The sequence below is a fragment of the Cryptotermes secundus genome, unplaced genomic scaffold, assembly GCF_002891405.2.
Source record: "Cryptotermes secundus unplaced genomic scaffold, Csec_1.0 scaffold1044, whole genome shotgun sequence".
NCBI lineage: Eukaryota > Metazoa > Arthropoda > Insecta > Blattodea > Kalotermitidae > Cryptotermes > Cryptotermes secundus.
In genome coordinates, this window is record NW_019738363.1 from 1,151,291 (window position 1) to 1,170,033 (window position 18,743).

Genomic DNA, 18,743 nt, shown 5'->3' on the forward strand with positions numbered 1-18,743 from the left:
CTGCTAGGCAACGGCTCGATAACACGTTCCCGCGGAGACAAATTCTTGGTAGGTGAACAGTCCGTTGCTTGGTAATGCGTACAACAACATGACACAGTAAAGAACATCCGGTGCTAGGCAACGGATGTTCTTTCTGTTGTGCTGTGGTCCGACCTGAGGCTTTATGACTAGAGCCAACACTAATTGACAGTTCAGTTGGAAGTCAGACTAGTTCCCGTGGAGTGTCCAAGCGGAAGAAAACTACAGGACCTCAGATAGTGATTTGTGAACTGTTGTAACCAGCTGTGTAAAGATCCAATGAATTCGATCAGGAAATCCAAAACCCATCTTATTAGTCACGCAACTTGACAGTATTCATATCCCAGAGTGACGTCAAACTCAAAGTTCTTAATGGAACATTATCATATCCGACTTGTTATCCTCTCGTTTATGACACCGTGTAGACTGGTAAGTTTGTACCAACATATTGCCTGCATGTTCAGCTGGACCGCACGGTGTCACGACCCTCGTGTCCCAGTCTCGAAGCCTCGTGATTCTGCTCCACATTGCGAGGCTGGGCACATCTCAGTAAAGTGACGTATATGGCCACGGTTTATGAAACGTATCGCAAGTGGAGAAATTGCTTATGGAACTAAAATAAATGTCATCAAAAGCAGCTTTCTCTCTCTCGAGGGAAAGCAAGACGCTACGGACCGACATTCGAAGCCAGTAGCCTGGTGTTATTGTGTACAATTTATTCCATTACTCTGTCCTGCCGCAGACTAGATCAGTCAAGGTATTTTTCGCATAGTGGGGGGTGGAGTCCAGCCGGGTCCACTCGGCACGGCGGCCACTGATTCGCTTATTGTGCCTGCCCCGCGTGATTATGATGATGGAGAATTTGGTGGAATGAAGATTTGTAGGGGAAACCGAAGTACTCAGAGAAAACCTGCCCCAGCACCACTTTGTCCACCACAAAATCCCACTTGACCAGAACCGGGATCGAACCCGGGGCGCCGCGGTGGGAAGCCAGCGACTAACCGCCTGAGCTATGCCGCGGCCATCAGTCAAGGTAGCGACTAGGCTACCATATGGGCGATCGGACAATCGGTGTTCGATTATCGGCGAATAGAGATTTTTCTCTTCACTAAACTAGCCTTGGGATCCACCCATCCTTCTGTTTAATAGCTCTTACCCAGGAGTACAGCGGCTGGGGAGTAACACCAACTACTAGCCTCCATTTAGTGAGCGCTTGAATGCGTGGAGCTATACCTCCACTACCCCATACGTCTTCTTAGTTTGGTGCTTAATTAAGTACGGTGGAAATTTAGTGTTTTTCTTAAATTTTTCCCGTGCATGAAAGGGAAGTAAATTTTATTTGTTGATCCTGAGTAGAAATATTTGTTTTTATTGATGATGATTCAGGAGGAGAAGTTGATGGTTACGAAAGTTTCGGAAGAAGTCGCTGTTCAGACATTCAGAATAACGTCACTGAATGCTGCCTTCATCATCAGTGAGTATATCTTTTACTCTGAAGATAGCGGAAACGGATTCATTGGAAAGTTAATAGCGATCCGCGAAATTACGCGTCATCTTCGCCCAGAAGAACACAATTTAGTTTTTTTAATAATGAAACATGTTGCGGAAACTGGATGTACTTCCTTACTCAGGTGTGACAGGAAAACGTAACTCGATGCGTCTGTTAGAAAGAGCAGATCTCAGTTGCCGTCTCCGAATAAGTAAAATAAGCTCTGCAAATGGAGGGGCTCCCAATTGCTAAGGAGGAATCACCCACAAGACAACGCAACATTCTCCTGTAAAACTCAGAAGATAAAGGTCGTCTGCAGGCATCTCGTAAGACTGGAATCATGGAAGTAACACACCTAGGATGACCGACAATCGAGAAGAAACTGCGAGGCGGCATCCCTCAGTAGAGTGCAGCTTTGTGACCGTTGCGAAGCAACTGATTGCTTTTGTGAATTTGTGCAGTTCCGCATAAGTGAACATACTGTCACGTGTCCGTGGTTCAGCGACCAATAATAACGGGTTCTGGATTGGATGATTGGATTTATTAATATCCTCTTTTACAATGTCTCTCAATCAAAATCAGTTACGAGTATGGGTAATCTACCCACTTTCCAAATCACTAGGACCCGCTCTGTTTTCTTCTCGTACCACGACAGACTCTGTTGTACTCCTTGTACTATTGCAGTTCTCATTCTTTGTCCTCTTTTAATTCTTCAGCACGGACCCCACGAAAAACACGTGTCGCGAGTTATTAAGAATGTGTGTTTATCGGCCCGTTGCCTAACAATAGATCTATTGTTCCGCATATATTTTACGCATTACCCCAAAACAAACTGTTTAACAAGAATCTTTCTCCGCGGGAACGTGTTTGTCGACCCGTTGCCTAGCAATGGATTCATACGTCATAATACATTTTATTCTTACCCACACATATACATGTGTAAATTAATGTTTCTTAATAAATTAATTACATGTATTTTTGTCAAACAAAATATTTATTTGAAACTACTTCACTGATTAGACGGGTGTTGCGTAACGCCCGTGGCTTATATTTGAGAGATGTTCGGTTCGATTCTTTGCCGGAATGTAGGCCATCCTGATTCAGGATTTTTTGTGTGTTTTTTCAGTTTCTTCGTTGAAATTCCTGGAGAGTAGGCCACGACTGTTTCCTTCCAAATCCTTTCAAATTCATCTATCGTTCTACCATTAGACGCCATATAATCTGAGGATTGGGAGCCTCTTAAATTGGCCCATTAAAAAAGCCGGAAATTACGTTGTGTTACATTTTGTTAAATGCTATGCCTATGTGCTTATTCAGATAAAAATGTTTAATGTCTTTTAATCATTCCTTTAGCAATATTTTGACACAAATTTATAGGATATCTCACCTTTGTTTATAAGGGCTTCACTGAGCCTTAATACAGTCCTGACTAGTCTCAGTCTCTTCTGTTTATTTATCCCCAACTGTAAATATACAGCAAGACAGGAACATGCGTTATTCTTGCTGTCTTATTGTCCTGTCGTTACACCTTCTTGCAATCGTGTCTACAAGATCCTGCAGTTGTCGATGAATGTTTTCATACTTTTTTCTTTATGGAGATCTCAATGCGCGAACAAGGCGACTGTAAAAAATTACCTACATTCCAAGCAGCAGAGAAGCAATTTAACATGTACAGGCATGTACATTAATGATGCAACATTACAAAGTAAAATAATGCTCGTAAAATATAATGACAAGATTTGCTCTTATAGTTAGATGCTACTAAGGAAATCAGAGGCCTTTACTGTTCCTAATATAAACACATTAACGGTGAACTCCTCCTCACGTTTCGTCTATCGGAATTATCGAAATGAGAATGTCGATATTTGTGTTTCGTAGTCTGTGCTAATAGTTGCGTATTGGTCCAGTATAATCCATAGTTTCGCCAATATGAAATTGGGCTTTGGTGAATTTCCTCCAAAACCCCTTATCCTACCAAGACATAAAATATGACCTCAGTATAAACTGCAACATTAATGTGAAAGGTTTTTCGTCATTGAAACAATTGGCCGAATATAAGGAAACATATCTCTAATGATATTGATTTTGGAACGGTATATTTGTGTTAGCAGTAAATTTACAAGTGTCGGAAACAACGCCTTGTGTATTTGTCTTTCCACCCGTGTTTTATCTTTGACCCGACGAACTCTTCTTTTCCAGTCCTCACCGTTATGTGAATCGGTACATTTTTCGGACTGTGTTCGTAATGAAATCATAAGCATTATGAGCAGAAGTAAGTTACTTCTCCAGTCCATAGATTCCCTCTTTTAATGGAATCCGATAGTTCGTCGCCGAGTCAACAAAAACCCTGTGAGGAAAGACATCTCATAAAAACCTGTTTAATTTCAAAATCATATCACAGATAATAGTAGGTTGGAGGATAATATTGAGATGGATCCGAGAGAGATAGGATTGTGTAGTAGAGACTAGATTTATCTGGCTCAGGATAGGGTTACTTTGAACAGTCGGCTTCGACAACTTTAGAAAATTATTGAGTAGCTGAGCGACTCGCTGCTTGTCAAGGACTCAGCTCCATGGAGTTAGTGACAGTACAGATTGGAACATCGGAACTCGATTGTCGGGACTGGAAGGTATTTTTCCCTTGACTTTCACGACCAGACCGACTCTGGGCCCCACAAAATCTCGTTTGCATCAGCATTGTGTTGGTCAAAAGGACAGTGTTCTAACTTTACTGAAGAGTGTCTAAAATGAAAATATTTCAAATTTTGTGACTTTAACATTACTCGTGGAGTTTGTTGTGATATGGGATTGCGAATATGAAATAACGTTTTTATAAATGTCCTCATTTTCTTTCGAAAAGCTCAAGCAGGATTATGGAACAAGTTTCTACGGCCTCCGTTGTGATTCCTCTGCCTTCTGAGTACCAATGTTTGGGTAGCCCCGGATGTCTCCATCTGCTGCCATGAATAACGAGTCATCAGGTTCTCGGAAACGCTGGTAACCACCTGCGAGATTCTATGGCGATGTAATCCAGAATACCTCAATTTGAATCTCAGAGGTTATATTTTCAGATGCGGTTTATATATGGCCAGGCCTCGCCCGATCTGCTTACTTCAAATTGACCTTCAGAATTATTGGAGTTAGTTGGAGGGTACAGTGTAGAATGTAAGCGGGCTCGACCCTAGATGATTGGAAGACCCTGAAATGTGGACCCCTTCTCTGTCAGTGGAGACAGGAACGTCCTTTGGCCTAAACTGTGGCATGGACTACTATGAACACTTATGTCGGACGAATTAGAAAGGTATGTACACGAGTGGGCTCTGTGCAATTAACTTGTGTAGCTACAAGTATTTTTATTACAAGGACGTCGTAATGAGGACTGTACATTCATTTCATTGTATGTATCGAGGTATTGTCTGAAGGAGTACCCGGCCTTCGCCCAGGATATATTTACTTTTCTTGTCAATATTGTACATCTACGCAGTAGTGAAAATTATAATGAAGTTATAACACTTAGATTAAAAAAATTAAAGCTCACACATGTAATCAAAACGATTAGGAATGAGGATTCGCATTTCAAAACTCTCTCGAAATATCTGCACATGTTTTTACTGTCACAGCTATGGTACATATTGGTAAAATTACGGAGCAACTTTCGTAATATGCTTGGTTGCTCGCTGTCTCATGTTCGAGGTACGGATCGGTCCCTCTCATGTTTTTTAATATTATCATCTTACCATTGGGAGCATGCGGCAGTCTAGTTCGATGGGACATTATGCTACATGCCGGAATCTTGTGGTTTCGATTTCCAATGAGGTCATTGGATTTTTCAGTCGACCTAACCCTTCCAGCCGCACTATGGACCTGGGGTCGACTCAGCCTCTAACACAAATGAGTACCAGGAATATTCCGGGGGGTAAAGGGCGGCCGGCGCGTAAGGCTGACATCACCGCCATCTGTGAGCCGATTGTATAGATGTGGGAGCCTCAACCTCTCACAACGTTATGGGCCTCCACGGCCTGTTAGAGAGATATCTTCACCTTACTTTACTTGACTACATGAACACGAACCCGGATACCGCAGTCGGTATAGCGACTGGATACGGGATGGACCACCAGGATGTGGGAGTTCAACTCCATGTAAGGTCAAGAATTTTGTCTTCTCCGCATCGTTCAGACCGGCTCTGGGGTCCACTCAACCGCCCGTCCAGTGGGTACCTGGGCTCTTTCCCCGGGGGTAAACCAGCCGGGGCTTAAAGCTGACCACTCACCTCCAACTAGTGCCGAGGTCAAGAAAATATGGATCTATACAGCCACTCCCCCATATGCCTTCATGGCGTAGTGCTTAGTTAATTAATCACAGGGACAACTTTACTTTTTACTTTACTACATGAATAATTATTGAAGTTTACCTTTACATGTTTCAGCCACTGCTGGCCAGAATGCGTAGCAAACACTACGAAGAAATATTTTTTTAAATTGCTAATGGGGTGGGACTAAATCCCTTGTACTGCGACCACTTCTGGCCTATTGTACCAGCCCCAGATGATAGCTGAGGGTGATTGTGGAGCAATTGGTGGAATGAAGATTGGGAGGGGAAACGGAAGTACTAGGAGAAAACCTGCCACAGTGCCACTTTGTCCACCACAAATCCCACTTGACCAGACCCGGGATCGAACACGGGCTTCCGCGGTAGGAAGCCAGCGACTAACCGCTTGAGCTATGGCGCGGCCTAAGAAATATTTTACTTATGTTTTTTGAAAATAATTTGTTATAAAGGGACTTTTACACATTTTACATTGTCAGTGCAGCGCAACTTGCTTTGAATGCATCAGAAATTTAGTCTCAACTTCTGATGCTTGTAGAAGTCCCTGTATGACAGCTTATGTTCAGCACATGTGTAAAGTACTGGCTGCACCTTCTGCTGGTGGTCAGTAGTGGCCGAAGCATGTAAAGGCAGACATTTGTTTAAAAGCTATGCTTATGTTATGCTCAATTAAGCATTTTGCCAAGAAGACATTCTTGACCTGGGCACTAGACAGAGGCGAGTGGTCAGCTTCACGCCCCTGCCGCTTTACTCTCGCGGGGAAGGAACTCCCGGTACCCAATGGGTAGGAGTCTGGGTGCGCCTCAGAGGCGGTCTGGACGCTGTGGAGAAGATAAATATATTTGCCCCTATTTGAAATCGAACCCTGGCATACCTTATGGTTAGCGTGAATAAAAGTTAATTTTTACCTGTTGTCTTTTTTGAATGTGGAGCTTGGTCGTGAGTGAAGGCCGTATATCTGTGTGTTGCACGTACAAGAACGGTCAGTGCTCTGAGTGCAGTACGTAACATGGAGTCTGTAACAAAGAGAGGGAGGGGGGTCGTGGGCGGGTCAGAAACCGTACGCGCGGCTTGGCGAGTTTTTACTCTATCGACAATTAATTATGGTCATAAAAAAATTCTCATTTTTCAAATTCTTTGACGCGAAAAGCCGTTGAGATCAGCGCTTTGAAGTTGAGAAATGGCATAGTGGGTTTCTGAATATTTGAAAACCATGGCAGCTGTGGCTTCCTTTTAACTCTTGTTATGCCATTGACGGAACGACAGAATTGTTCTGCCCTCTGTGTTGATATATCCCACATCTTCGTTACAAAAAACATTTCCATTATTGTCTTCTGGGAAGTGACACCGTATACTATGGTAGATGTTTACTGACTTCAGAGAAACAACTCTTTGACATGAAGATGGAAGCAGAAGTTCCTTCCGAAACGTTGATAAACATCAACGCATCACATTCCAATACGTAGCACTATTCATAGTTACCTTCTGGAGTCACTCAGATTTTACCTCCTTGCTTCATTTCTTAATTTAATTTAATTTTAACAAGAATTCGACGGTATTTTTATTTTACATGTTGGCGTTTCGAGGTTACCACTGATAGGGTTTAATTATGATAGAACTCGGCTGGTTACTTCGAGAATACGCTTCGAAATAAATATGTGAAATGTTGCACGCGTTTGCACCAAGTGCCGTTTTGCCAGTTTGTTTCAAGTTCAAGGACATAATAATAAAAGTTAGCGGGAAAGCGTTGCGGGTGCAAGTCAGCCGCGCGTGAAAACTGTTTCCATAACACAGAAATGGAGAAGGCCACGTCTGTCCACGGCTCAGTGAGGCGGTGTGGGCGCAGTTGTACACAATGCAGAGAAGGGTGAGGCTAGAAGGGGGTTCTTGAAGAGGAAAACTCCTTACTTGCCTGCTGCAGTGCTGACATGCAAACAGAGTGACCGACTTACACAATCCTACTTTTAATCCGTCTGCGTGTGTAGGTCTGTCAGCTCATTCAAATACCGGGCGCTAACAGACACCAACTGAAGAAAGGAGATGTGTACTCCAGTGGGATGCACATCATCATCACTCCGGGAGCTGAGCCCATCTTGAGAAGCCGCCAATTGTGCAGCTACTCAAGAATTCACCAGAATTTTATTCAACTCGAAGGTTCATTATCATGTTCACAAGAGCCCCACTGGTCCCTGTCCAGAGCCAGATCAATCCAATCACTACCATTCCATCCTATCTCTCTGAGATCCATTTTAATATTGTCCACCCACCTACGCCTTGGTCTTCCCAGTGGTCTCTTTCCTTCTGTCTTTCCCACCAATATCCTATACGCATTCCTCGTCTCCCCCGTTCGTGCTACATGCCCTGCCAACCTCATCCTCCTTGACTTGATCATTCTAATTATACTTGGAGAAGGGTGAAAGTTATGAAGCTCCTCGTTATGCAGTTTTCTCCAACCTCCTGTCACTTCATCTCTCTTCGGTCCAAATATTCTCATCAACACCCTGTTCTTAAACACCCTCAGCCTGTGTTCCACCCTTAATGTCAGAGACCAAGTTTCACACCGATACAGAACCACGGTCAAAATTATAGTTTTGTATATTCTAATTTTTATGTTTTTGGACAGCAGACGAGAAGACAAAAGGTTCTGTACTGAATGGTAGCAAGCATTGCCCGAGTTCAATCTCATCTTAATTTCCACCTGAATCAAATTTTGATCAGTTACTATTCCCAAATATTCGAACTGTGCCACATTTTCAAAACATCTCTTTCCTATCTTCATGTCATGATTTTGCCCTGCATTTTGGTGACGAGTCAGAAGCATATACTCAGTTGAATACAGAGAGTTACAAATTTCATTCATTTCAGTTTTCCCGCATTTTGTTCGTAAGGTGATGGCACAGTTGTCTCTGTGCTTAATTAAGCAGCACGCTATGAAGACTTACAGCGGAATTGAGATACGAACTTTGATGGTGAGGTGGGAAGTGAGCTTCGCTCCACAGCTTCTTCACATCTTAGCCTCCTGTACCAGGTGGGTGGGAGGATGAATGGGGAAGAGAATACCTCGCCTTCGTCGGAAATCGAACCTCTATATATCTGTGATACAAGTCGCAGCTTAGCTACTTAGTGACTGAGACATCTCGCCTGCCTCTTTGCTGGCTTATTTGCAGAGACAAGTGTTTTGTCATGAAGTTAATCGCATACAATATTAGTTTATTTACCTATTCACTTATTTGTTTACTCAACAAAAATGATCTAATATTCAACTGAACTGATATATTAAGAGTTTCAGCTAACTGTGAAGGTTTTTACTTCCCTTTGTTATTATTAGTGCATCCAGGACAATGACCAGTAAATAAAAAAACGTTGTCAGAAATAATAGTAACTTTCCTGTCTTGCGACCGAAGCCGGTACGGGGGTTGGGGTTTCTCTTTAACAATGCCAGTGAGTCGAGTTTCACCCTTCAACCCTCCGGAGCATGAAGCTACGTATATATCCGAAAAAACATTTACAAGTTTAGCTTCTGTTTTTCAAGAAGCAGTCTTATCTCAAACCGGTACATTCTGTTTTCGTCAAATAATCGCGGCTTAATGTGAGAATCACACGAAATCCATAAATGCATTTTTTAGGCAGAGTATGGAATCTATTACCGTTAAAGAATATAGTTCATATAATTATTACTGTGCTTTACAGGGGTACGACAGGTCCTTAATCCGCAGGAAGAAATTTCTGTGTCCATTGACAAACACAGCTGATGTTTGTTGCGCAACATTTATGGGTCTCTTAACTATGTGGAGCATGAAATTAATGTCAATAACATTTATGCATTCAGTTCCTACTCACAGAAATACACGGGTTCATTACAAAGACCAGCTTCTTAATGCTGTTTACGGGAAAAAATGCAGATTATTACGAGAATTGTAAGAAATGCATAACCTAAATTCACTGTGTGAGAAGCTGAGCGCCTTCTTATGTTGAAGAAAGTGATACGGGCGCGCGTTGATGGGCTTAAGTAGTTCGGTATTCTCAGTACGAATGAAGTGTATAGGAGTGATGTTTGCTGAGCAACGTTAGTACATCCTTCAGCCATACATAAGTCCGCCCTAATTACAAGCACTTCACAACAATGTACTCACTTGCTGTTGCGAGAAAGACGGCGATAGAGAGCAGCACCGTACGACCCCACATCGCTCCGTTGTGATGACGAGTGGCTACTGGAGCACAGGCAAGGCCGGTCTTCACTCTTGTACTTCAGCAGGCACAGCAGCAGAGAAATCTGCCCCACCACTTCACTGTCGTCATTATTATAATCGCCTTACTCTCTAACCCAAAACAATTGGACCATATCAAAGAGACTGTGACTGTTGGTTGAAGGACCAGGTTCGATATATGGGATTTGTAGTGAGCAGGCAAAGTTATTGCCACTTTTTCATTTAAAACTTCTGTTCTTTCAGTGAAAGGTGTGTCAGATATTTACATGGGTCAACGGTGAAGTCTAAAGAATAAAGGTACAATTGTAAAATACATTGAAACACTTGCTTTCCTTCAAATATTGCACTGAACATTTAATTAAATTGAGTTCTAATTTGTATTGGGCCGATACGTCCTTAACACACGGTTCTTATGGTTTTAGATTCTGAAATGTGTAAAATTGTGTGTATTCCTTCAAATGATCAAGTGTCTCCTTTTAATTCACATGATTTCTGTTCGCATATCCTAAATTTTTGCATTTACAATATTTTTATTTTATTTTCATATTTAAAGTTAATTTCAGATAAATATATTCGTGTATCTTAAGCTAAACATTGTTATTGAAACTTATTATTATTCTATATGCTAATTTATTATTAGTGACAGCTGTTTATTAAGTACGGTGAGGACCGCAGGAACCCTTTATTCTGAGTAAGTCCTCAGCTGAGTACAGAAGTCCTGATGTTGTGCTGCTCAAACGTTACAGTGACTCTCAGAGATGACTGAGGAGCACCGATAGGTTAATGTTTGGATCGTGAGAACCGCGATTTTCGGATAAATCTGCCTCACTGGCTTTTTCTCAGCCACGAATCCCAGGTATTGAATCTGGGTCTCTGAGGTGAGAAACTGTGTGCAATGCGCCCCTTTCTTTAGCACCAGCATTTTTTTAATTCTCTTAGTTGGGGTGGAGTTCAACTGGGTCCACTCGGCACGGCGGCCGCTAATTGGCCTATTGTAGCCTGCCCCGGGCCATTATGATGATGGAGAATTTGATGGAATGAAGATTGGCAGGGGAAACCGAAGTACTCGGAGAAAACCCACCCCAGCGCCACTTTGTCCACCACAAATCGCACTTGACCAGACCCGCCATTGAACCCGGGCCGCCGCAGTGGGAAGCCAGCGACTAACCGCTTGAGCTATGGCGCGGCCTTAGCACCGGCATGGTTCGTGGTTCGTGTCCCGGTGGGAACTAGTCGACCCGGAATGCTGGGTCTGGACAACGTGCAGTAAAGAACGAAGGGGTGGAGGGGATACGGAGGGAGAAGAGGAAAGGTGCAGGAAGATGAAAGAGGAAGATGAGGCGGAAATATGAAAGTATATGAGTGTGGGTAAAAGGGAAATAACGAAGAGGTGAAGTAGGAGAAGAGAAAAGGAAATAATAAGAAGGGGTATTAAATAGAATGAAGAGACTCAGGAGAAGAATAACATGAAGAGGAAAAGAAGAGACTCAAGAATGTTAATAGAAAGAAGCAGTAGGAAGAAGAAGAAAGAGAAATAATAGACGGAATATGAAAGAAGGAGAAGAGCAAGTAAACGAGGAATGTAAGAAACCAAGAGTATAGGAGGATTAGAAAGAAGTAGGAAGAAGAGAAGGAAATGAGAACATGGGGCAGAAGAGTAGGAATATAGAAAGAAAATGCAGGAGAGAAAGAACACGAATGGAGAAGAGCATGGAGGATAGAAACAAACAGGATAATAGAAACAAAATGGAAATTGGACAGAGGGAACAGAACGCGAAGTACATGAAGAAAAGGAAAAGCGTGGAAATGATGAAAATAAGGGAAATGGACTTAGAAGTGGGAGGTGAAGCAGAAAACGACGACAATGGCAGAAGAAAAGTGAGTAAAAGTGTTTGAGGAGGCAGGCAAGGATTCAGAAGTAAAGTCGTTGCTCTTCCTCGCCGTCCCCATGCGTGTGGTGTTCGGAAAATTACAGCGTCACAAAAAAAGATAAGTTTTTCCTACTACTTGCTTTGGCTCACAAATGGACGTTCTGATGGACGCGTCTGCAAATCTAACAAGAATTGTAGGTTTCTGAACCGTAGAGCGAACACAGCAGGTGGACTGTGCGACAGCTGGCTTCTGCGCCAGTGGTCGCCGTGTTTATATCACAGTACTGACCGACAGACCGCAGATATCACGGGCTGTCCCAAATACGAACCAACTTACGCGCTAGCCCATCATTACGTTGAAATGTAATGTGAAATATACCGGAATTGGTAGATAACAAACTGATTTGAACAGGGCCGTGCAAACTACGACCGTGTGATGCATTGGGCCTCCCCCCTTTATTTATTTATTTTTATTATTATTTACCTAACCCTTCCAGCCGCACTATGGCCCCGAGGTCGACTCAGCTTCCAACAGGAATGAGTACCAGGAATCTTCCCAGGGTGTAACGGTGGTAGGCGTTTAAGGCTGACAACCTTACTGCCATTTCTGAGCAGACTGTCTAGAGAAAATATTGGAGCCTCGATGTCTCACAATCCTATGGGCTTTCACAGCCTCTTACAGGATAGCTTTACCTTAACTTTCTTACCATGTAACTGCAATGAATATTTGCCATGATATTGTTTGGGAATTATACCAGTATTCTTAAAATTAAAACTGAGAAGCTTATCTGTAACTGCAAGCAACGCTATTTGTTGTACTGTGTTCGTGTGTAATGGCATTCAAGATCCTTATAACATGTTTCCGCATATTAAAACATACTTAAATTTGGCTTGACCTTAATACAGCCCGGAAAAAAATGCTTGTATGATGCTACCCTTCGGCTTCATGGCCTACCCACCACTGGACTTGAACTAAGAAAGGGTGTTGAAATTCTCGTGAGACTTGCTTCTCTCTTCGGTATATATTTAATTACAGGATGTGGAGGACTGACCACCCTCTCGAAATAATTAATTCCATGAAAGGGTTTTGTATAGTAAAAGAGTATCCCAGTTGTAGTCATTCATATATAACAACACTGACGGAATACGTGGAAGTGTGAGTCTTCCTTTAGAACTTAACAGTTACTCTGTTAGTCAAGAAATTACCAGAAATTTATGAAGGCCGAAGATTCAGTGCGAAATGGACAAGAGCAAGCTGAACCAATTCAGCAACCTCCAATGCTATTGCTTTAAGATCCGTTTTAAAATTATCCCCTATCTGCGCCTAGATCTTCCTAGGATCTCTTTCCTTCTGGTTCTCCCAGCAAAATTTGTATTTATTTATCTTCTCTCCAGTGTTTTTCTACATGCGTTCCCCATCTTGTCCTCAGTGATTTGATCATTCTAACAATATTTGACACAGAGCAGAGATTATGGAGTTGCTGATTATGCAGTTTTCTCTAACCTCCTATTACTTTCTCCCTCTTTAATTCCAAACAATCTCTTCAGCACCATTTTCTCAAACTTGTTCAGTTAATGGTCTTCCCTTAACATGAGAGACAAGGCTTCAAACCCATACATATCTACAGGCAGAATTTTAACGGTACAAACATCCCCGACTTCAATCTGCTCTTAATTTCTTGACAAATGCAAATTTTGATTTCTTCATGTATATTTCGAAATATTTAAATCTTGTCGCTGTTTAGCAAGACATGGGAACAAGTAACTGTCGCTGGCTTCCCATCGCGGCGGTCCGGATTTGATCCCGAGTCTGGTCAAGTGGAATTTGTGGTGGACAAAGTAGTGCTGGGGCGGGTTTTCTTCGAGTACTTCGGTTTCCCCTGCCAATCTTCATTCCACCAAATTCTCCATCATCATAATCACCTGGGGCAGGCATAATAAGCCAATCAGTGGCCCCCGTGCCGAGTGGACCCAGTTGAACTCCACCCCTGCTACATTTGTTCATTTGTAGTTTATTTAAAAAACATCTTTTTTCTTAAGTAAGTTTCTAGAGCGTCTAACGCTCGGATGATAATGAATCGTGAAATGTCCAGGATTGGGAAGCCGTCGTGTTGTAATGTAAAATGTAATCCCGTAATTTGCCTGGAGGCACTCAAGTAACCCAATAGCACCTTCATGAAATTATGCTTGTACTTAATTTAGCGCACTTCATGAGGATGTACGGCGGACTGGAGGGATACCTCAACGAATTCTTTATGGAGATAAATGGTCAGCATCACGACTTGGCCGCTTTTAGTACAGGTATAGCTAAGAGGTCGTGGAGCCCATAGGGCTGAAAGACGTCGAGGCTTCCACATTTTCGAGATAATTGGCTCACAGATGGTGCTGATGTTGACGCATGTACAAGCCCCTTATACCTATTCGGTAGGAGATTGTGTGGGCCCCCGAGCCGGTTTGGACACCCTGGCGAGGATAAAAATTTCTGCCTCTGTCCAAAATCGTTCTCCAATGATCCGGTCTTCCAGACCATAATCCAGTCGCTACGTACCGGATGGGTTAGCATAGCGGTAAATCTCTAGGCTCGTATCCAGTATATACTGTAAACCGGGACACGGCCATCTAGCTTAGGTTTTTAGGGGGTTTCCCTATTCCTTCCAGACAAAGTTTAGGATAATACGTAAAATTGGCCACGAACACGTCCTTGAAATTTATCAATCATTGTATAATTCGACACTGGTCTAGCAAATAGCATCATAAAGTAATCCTGTAAGCCAAACAGTCCAGTGACTGTACTGACTCAGCTACTTCAGAAATGGTGACAGTGTGTGCCAATATGTACGGTTCTTATGTCGCTTATGCAGCTGACACGTTTGTGCCCTTCTCGCTATCATTAAGACGAGACGTGGCTAGGCTGCAGGAGGTGTCTCGCTTTCAGGCGACAGGCTAAGTGTCGGGAACCCCCGCTTCCTAAAACAGTTTCTCTCATTTTGATTCTTCCTTATATGGCCTTTCGTTCCCTTTAAGTAACGATTTATGACATATTTATCTAAGTTGTTTATGTTATGCAGGATACAATTTAATTCACAGGGGTAGTCTTAGAAGTGCACCTTCTTGTCGTGTCCATAGAACGGCGTTTTTTACGTCGTCACATATATTCAGTTCTTCTAAAACATGTGCCTGCACACTGAACCTTGCAGCCACCTGCTCACTCTGATTTCTCGCTCACGGATATTTCTACGTTCCTCCGAAACGTCGGTTTACACAACATATACACGGCGCCACATACCAGAAGACGGCATTCTTCACGGTAATAAATCTTCGGGTTCCGTAAAATTTTGGGAAACTCTTGAGTAGCTGCACAACTGGCGGCTTCTCAAGAAGGGCTCAGCGCCACGAAGTTAGTCAGTTAGATCTAAGTTTAACCGACTTCGTGGAAACGTCAGTGAAATCGTAGCGTTACATCTGGGAGATAGTACTCGTCATAGTCACAGCTACGAGAACATAAACTTCAGGAGTTCGCGTCATCGACACGTTGGAAGACTACGAAACTCGCCGAAGACTTAACTAATATCGCTGTTTCGATGTTGCATTAACAAGTATGTTTGGGGCGCACCATAGCCCAAGTGGTTAGACGCTGGCTTCACACCGCGGCGGCCCGTGTTCGATTCCGTGTCTGGTCAAGTGGGATTTGTGGTGGACAAAGTGGCGCTGGGGTAGGTTTTCTCCCAGTACTTCGGTTTCCCCTGCCAATCTTCATTCCACCAATTGTAGAGGGCCCTATGGGGGGAAGGGAGGACAACAGAGCGAATCGGCCCACGCCTCTGACCTGGGCGGAGCCCCTAATACTCTTATTCAATTTCAAACATTATGAAAAGGAACTTAGAAGGTTGATTGTTATTCTTGCTCTTTCATGTGTATTCATTTGCATTGTTTACGTGACAGAAAATCTGATTAAATCTATTTATTGTGTATATATTCATTAGTTATTTGGCTTTCGGGGCGGAATGGAACCTCACATTGGTGACGGTCCCGGGCTCGAACTTACTCCCTCAGGTCCTGGAAATATAATTACCTGTTTGTTGTAATGCCTTCTGGGCGTCGCTTTGCTACCAGATTAGTTGCGAATTGTTTCCATGAACTAATTTGACTCTTGCGCTACGCACCTGTTATTGTCACAGTAATGTTGTAAAACTCTAACCATTGCTGTTGAAACCGAGATGTTCTAGTACAGATATTAGAGATGTGTTACTTGATTATGAAACCCATTCATTATAATGTGATGTTATGAATTTCGTTATAAATGTGGCAAGTTGTGCATTATGCTTCAAGTGATCTTTAATTTGAGCTAATTATCGCGTAATAAGAACACTGAAAATAAGTGTGAGACTAATTCGTGCCGGTGAGTGACGTAAGATTTCAAATTTATTATTATTATTAAGTTACCCTTAAAACCATCTCATAATTTAGGAAACTGTTTATCCATTATGATAATGTCTTACACAGGAGATTGTGTTTTGAAATGAAGTGTGTAAGTTACGGAAGTGAATTATTAGAGGTACAGCGAGTCTCGTTGGAGCTTATCAGGATACCAGTTACATTCCACATACTGGTGGCAGCTTCCTTGACGGTAAAGCAGGCCGTAGCCTGACACTGACCTTTCGCCTCCCTCCTGAATTTGGTGATGTGCGCCTTAACTTCACGCCTCATAGACTCTGATAAAATTATGAGGATTGGTGGAATAGCGTTCATGCGTCTGCTGCACAACAAAATGTATTGAAGGTTCTGTTCTTCGTTAAGCACCACGCCACGAAGATGAATTGGGGAGTGGAGATATAGGTCCACGCATTCTAAACCTCGGCATTAGATAAAGGTAAGTGGTTAGTTTAACTCCTCGCCCCCTTTTTTTCCTTGGCACTACAGCCCCCAGTGGGCCTAGGCCTACCTCCATGAACTTCTCCGCTCACTTCGGTTTTTCTAGATCTTACACATTCGGTAGGACTCCTTGGGCGGATGATCAGCTCGTCGCAAGGCCTATACCTGTATACAAACACAGAAAAACACGCACACACAAACTAAACATCCATGCCTTGAGTGGGATTCGAACCCACGATCACGGTTTCCAAGCTAGCGAAGACAGTACATGCCTTAGACCGTTCGGCTACCGTGACCGGCCCTCGTCCCTTTAGCCCCCTGGAAATACTTCCTTGTACTCGTTGGAGAGATCGATGTTTGGGATCCATAGCTGATCTGGATTATGTGGAGAAGAGAAAAATCGCTTATCCCTTACAGGGATGTTTCTCTGGTTCCCCGTCATCCAGCCCATCGCCCGGTTACCATACAGCAGGATATAAGTTTCTCTCAGCGGTGACTATGAAGGATTCTCGCTTTTGGGATATAACGCCGTGCAGTCCGTTGAAAATCAACCGGCGTTTCAGAGGAACATGTATGTTTCACACGGGTTTTTTTCCTTGGCTTATTCTTCGACCCTGAAGGTAGGAGCGACATTTTCCTCCGAAACGTCTGTTGACTTTCAAAGGACTGCACGGCATTCTATAGCAGAAGATACAACACTTTAGTTCCTGTATTGACTTTGTCCTCATCTCTGAAGGTGTACGCCATGTGATGCTCTGAAACGCGAGGCTCCCTCTGAAGTACACTGCGTTACAACCCAGAAGACTACATCCTGTCAGGCATTTTCATGCACACGGGGCCTGCATATCATTGGAATAGCAATGCTTTGTTATGCAGTGGGATGTTCTTGAGACGAGCGGACGGGTCTTATCCTTGCCACAGCGAACCAGGAGCGCGCGAAAGAGAAATGAGAGAGAGAGAGGAGAGGGGCGCTGGACACGATGTCAACAGCACAGAGGCTATTGTAATAGCACCTGAAATGCGTGTCTAATCTGATGGTGTTCTAAAGGAAGGGAGCTGGCGGAAAAACGCAAAGAAGCGAGAAACGAAAAGAAACAGAAGGTTAATCTCAGATGAGACATTTCGTCCTTTATACCGAGACACCGGCGTCACCAGCGCAGCATGCCGCACGCAGTACGAAGGGTTGGACAGGCAATCAAGCAATCATATAATATCAATCGTGTTCTATACGAATTCTATACAGAAAACATCGATAGAAGCCAGAATGTCTACAAATTAAGCAGTCCACAGGCAATTTATACATAAGCAAGTAGCTCTCTAATCTCTCAGCTATAAAAAGGTAAAGGTATCTCTGTAACTGGCCGTGGAGGCCCATAGGGTTATGAGACGTCGAGGCTCCCACATTTCCTCTAGACAGTCGGTTCACAGATGGCGATGAGGTGAGCCTTACGCGCTTGCCGCCCGTTACCCTCAGGAAGTTTCCTGGCAGTGCAGCAGGGTTATACCCTGCTCCTGTCATCTGGCAGTGGAGCAGGTTTTTCTTCGAGTTCTTTGGATTTTCGGTGCTGCACGCCGCTCAACTTGCCTCCTGTTTATGTTTGTTCCTTGCTTTAGATTACTTTTCGACCCTGAACATATCTCCAAAACTACACGGCCTTACAACTCATAAGTCCATTCTCTTCATAGCAACTGCTGTGAGAACCACAAATCATTAATGTAGCATGGAGGTTTATACATCTTACAGAACTACAGATATGGTAACTATGCAAAAAAATGCGGATGTTATGTGGAAATTATGACAAGATGGGATGCTATACTAGTGGAATTTATACACTGAAATACCCAGTGAATATTCCTATTAAGTGAGAACACTTCGAAAGGAACATTAGGCGCAATAACTTTGGATGGAATAGAGTTGTGAGCATTATGTACAAAGGCTCACACAGTCTTCTGTTCGGG

At 43.1% G+C, this 18,743-nt stretch overlaps 2 protein-coding genes across 2 annotated transcripts in view; one reads left to right on the forward strand and one right to left on the reverse strand.

The window, feature by feature from the left end:
• The window catches only part of LOC111870973 (protein Skeletor, isoforms D/E), a 101,304-nt gene extending 91,274 nt beyond the window's left edge, over positions 1–10,030 (reverse strand). The window contains exon 1 of the mRNA XM_023863665.1: positions 9,967–10,030. Coding sequence (XP_023719433.1) covers positions 9,967–10,018 — 52 coding nt within the window. The 5' untranslated portion in view covers positions 10,019–10,030. The remainder of the gene's footprint in view (positions 1–9,966) is intronic.
• The window catches only part of LOC111870974 (complexin), a 765,449-nt gene that overhangs the window by 80,432 nt on the left and 666,274 nt on the right, over positions 1–18,743 (forward strand). The gene's annotated exons all lie outside the window — the stretch shown is intronic.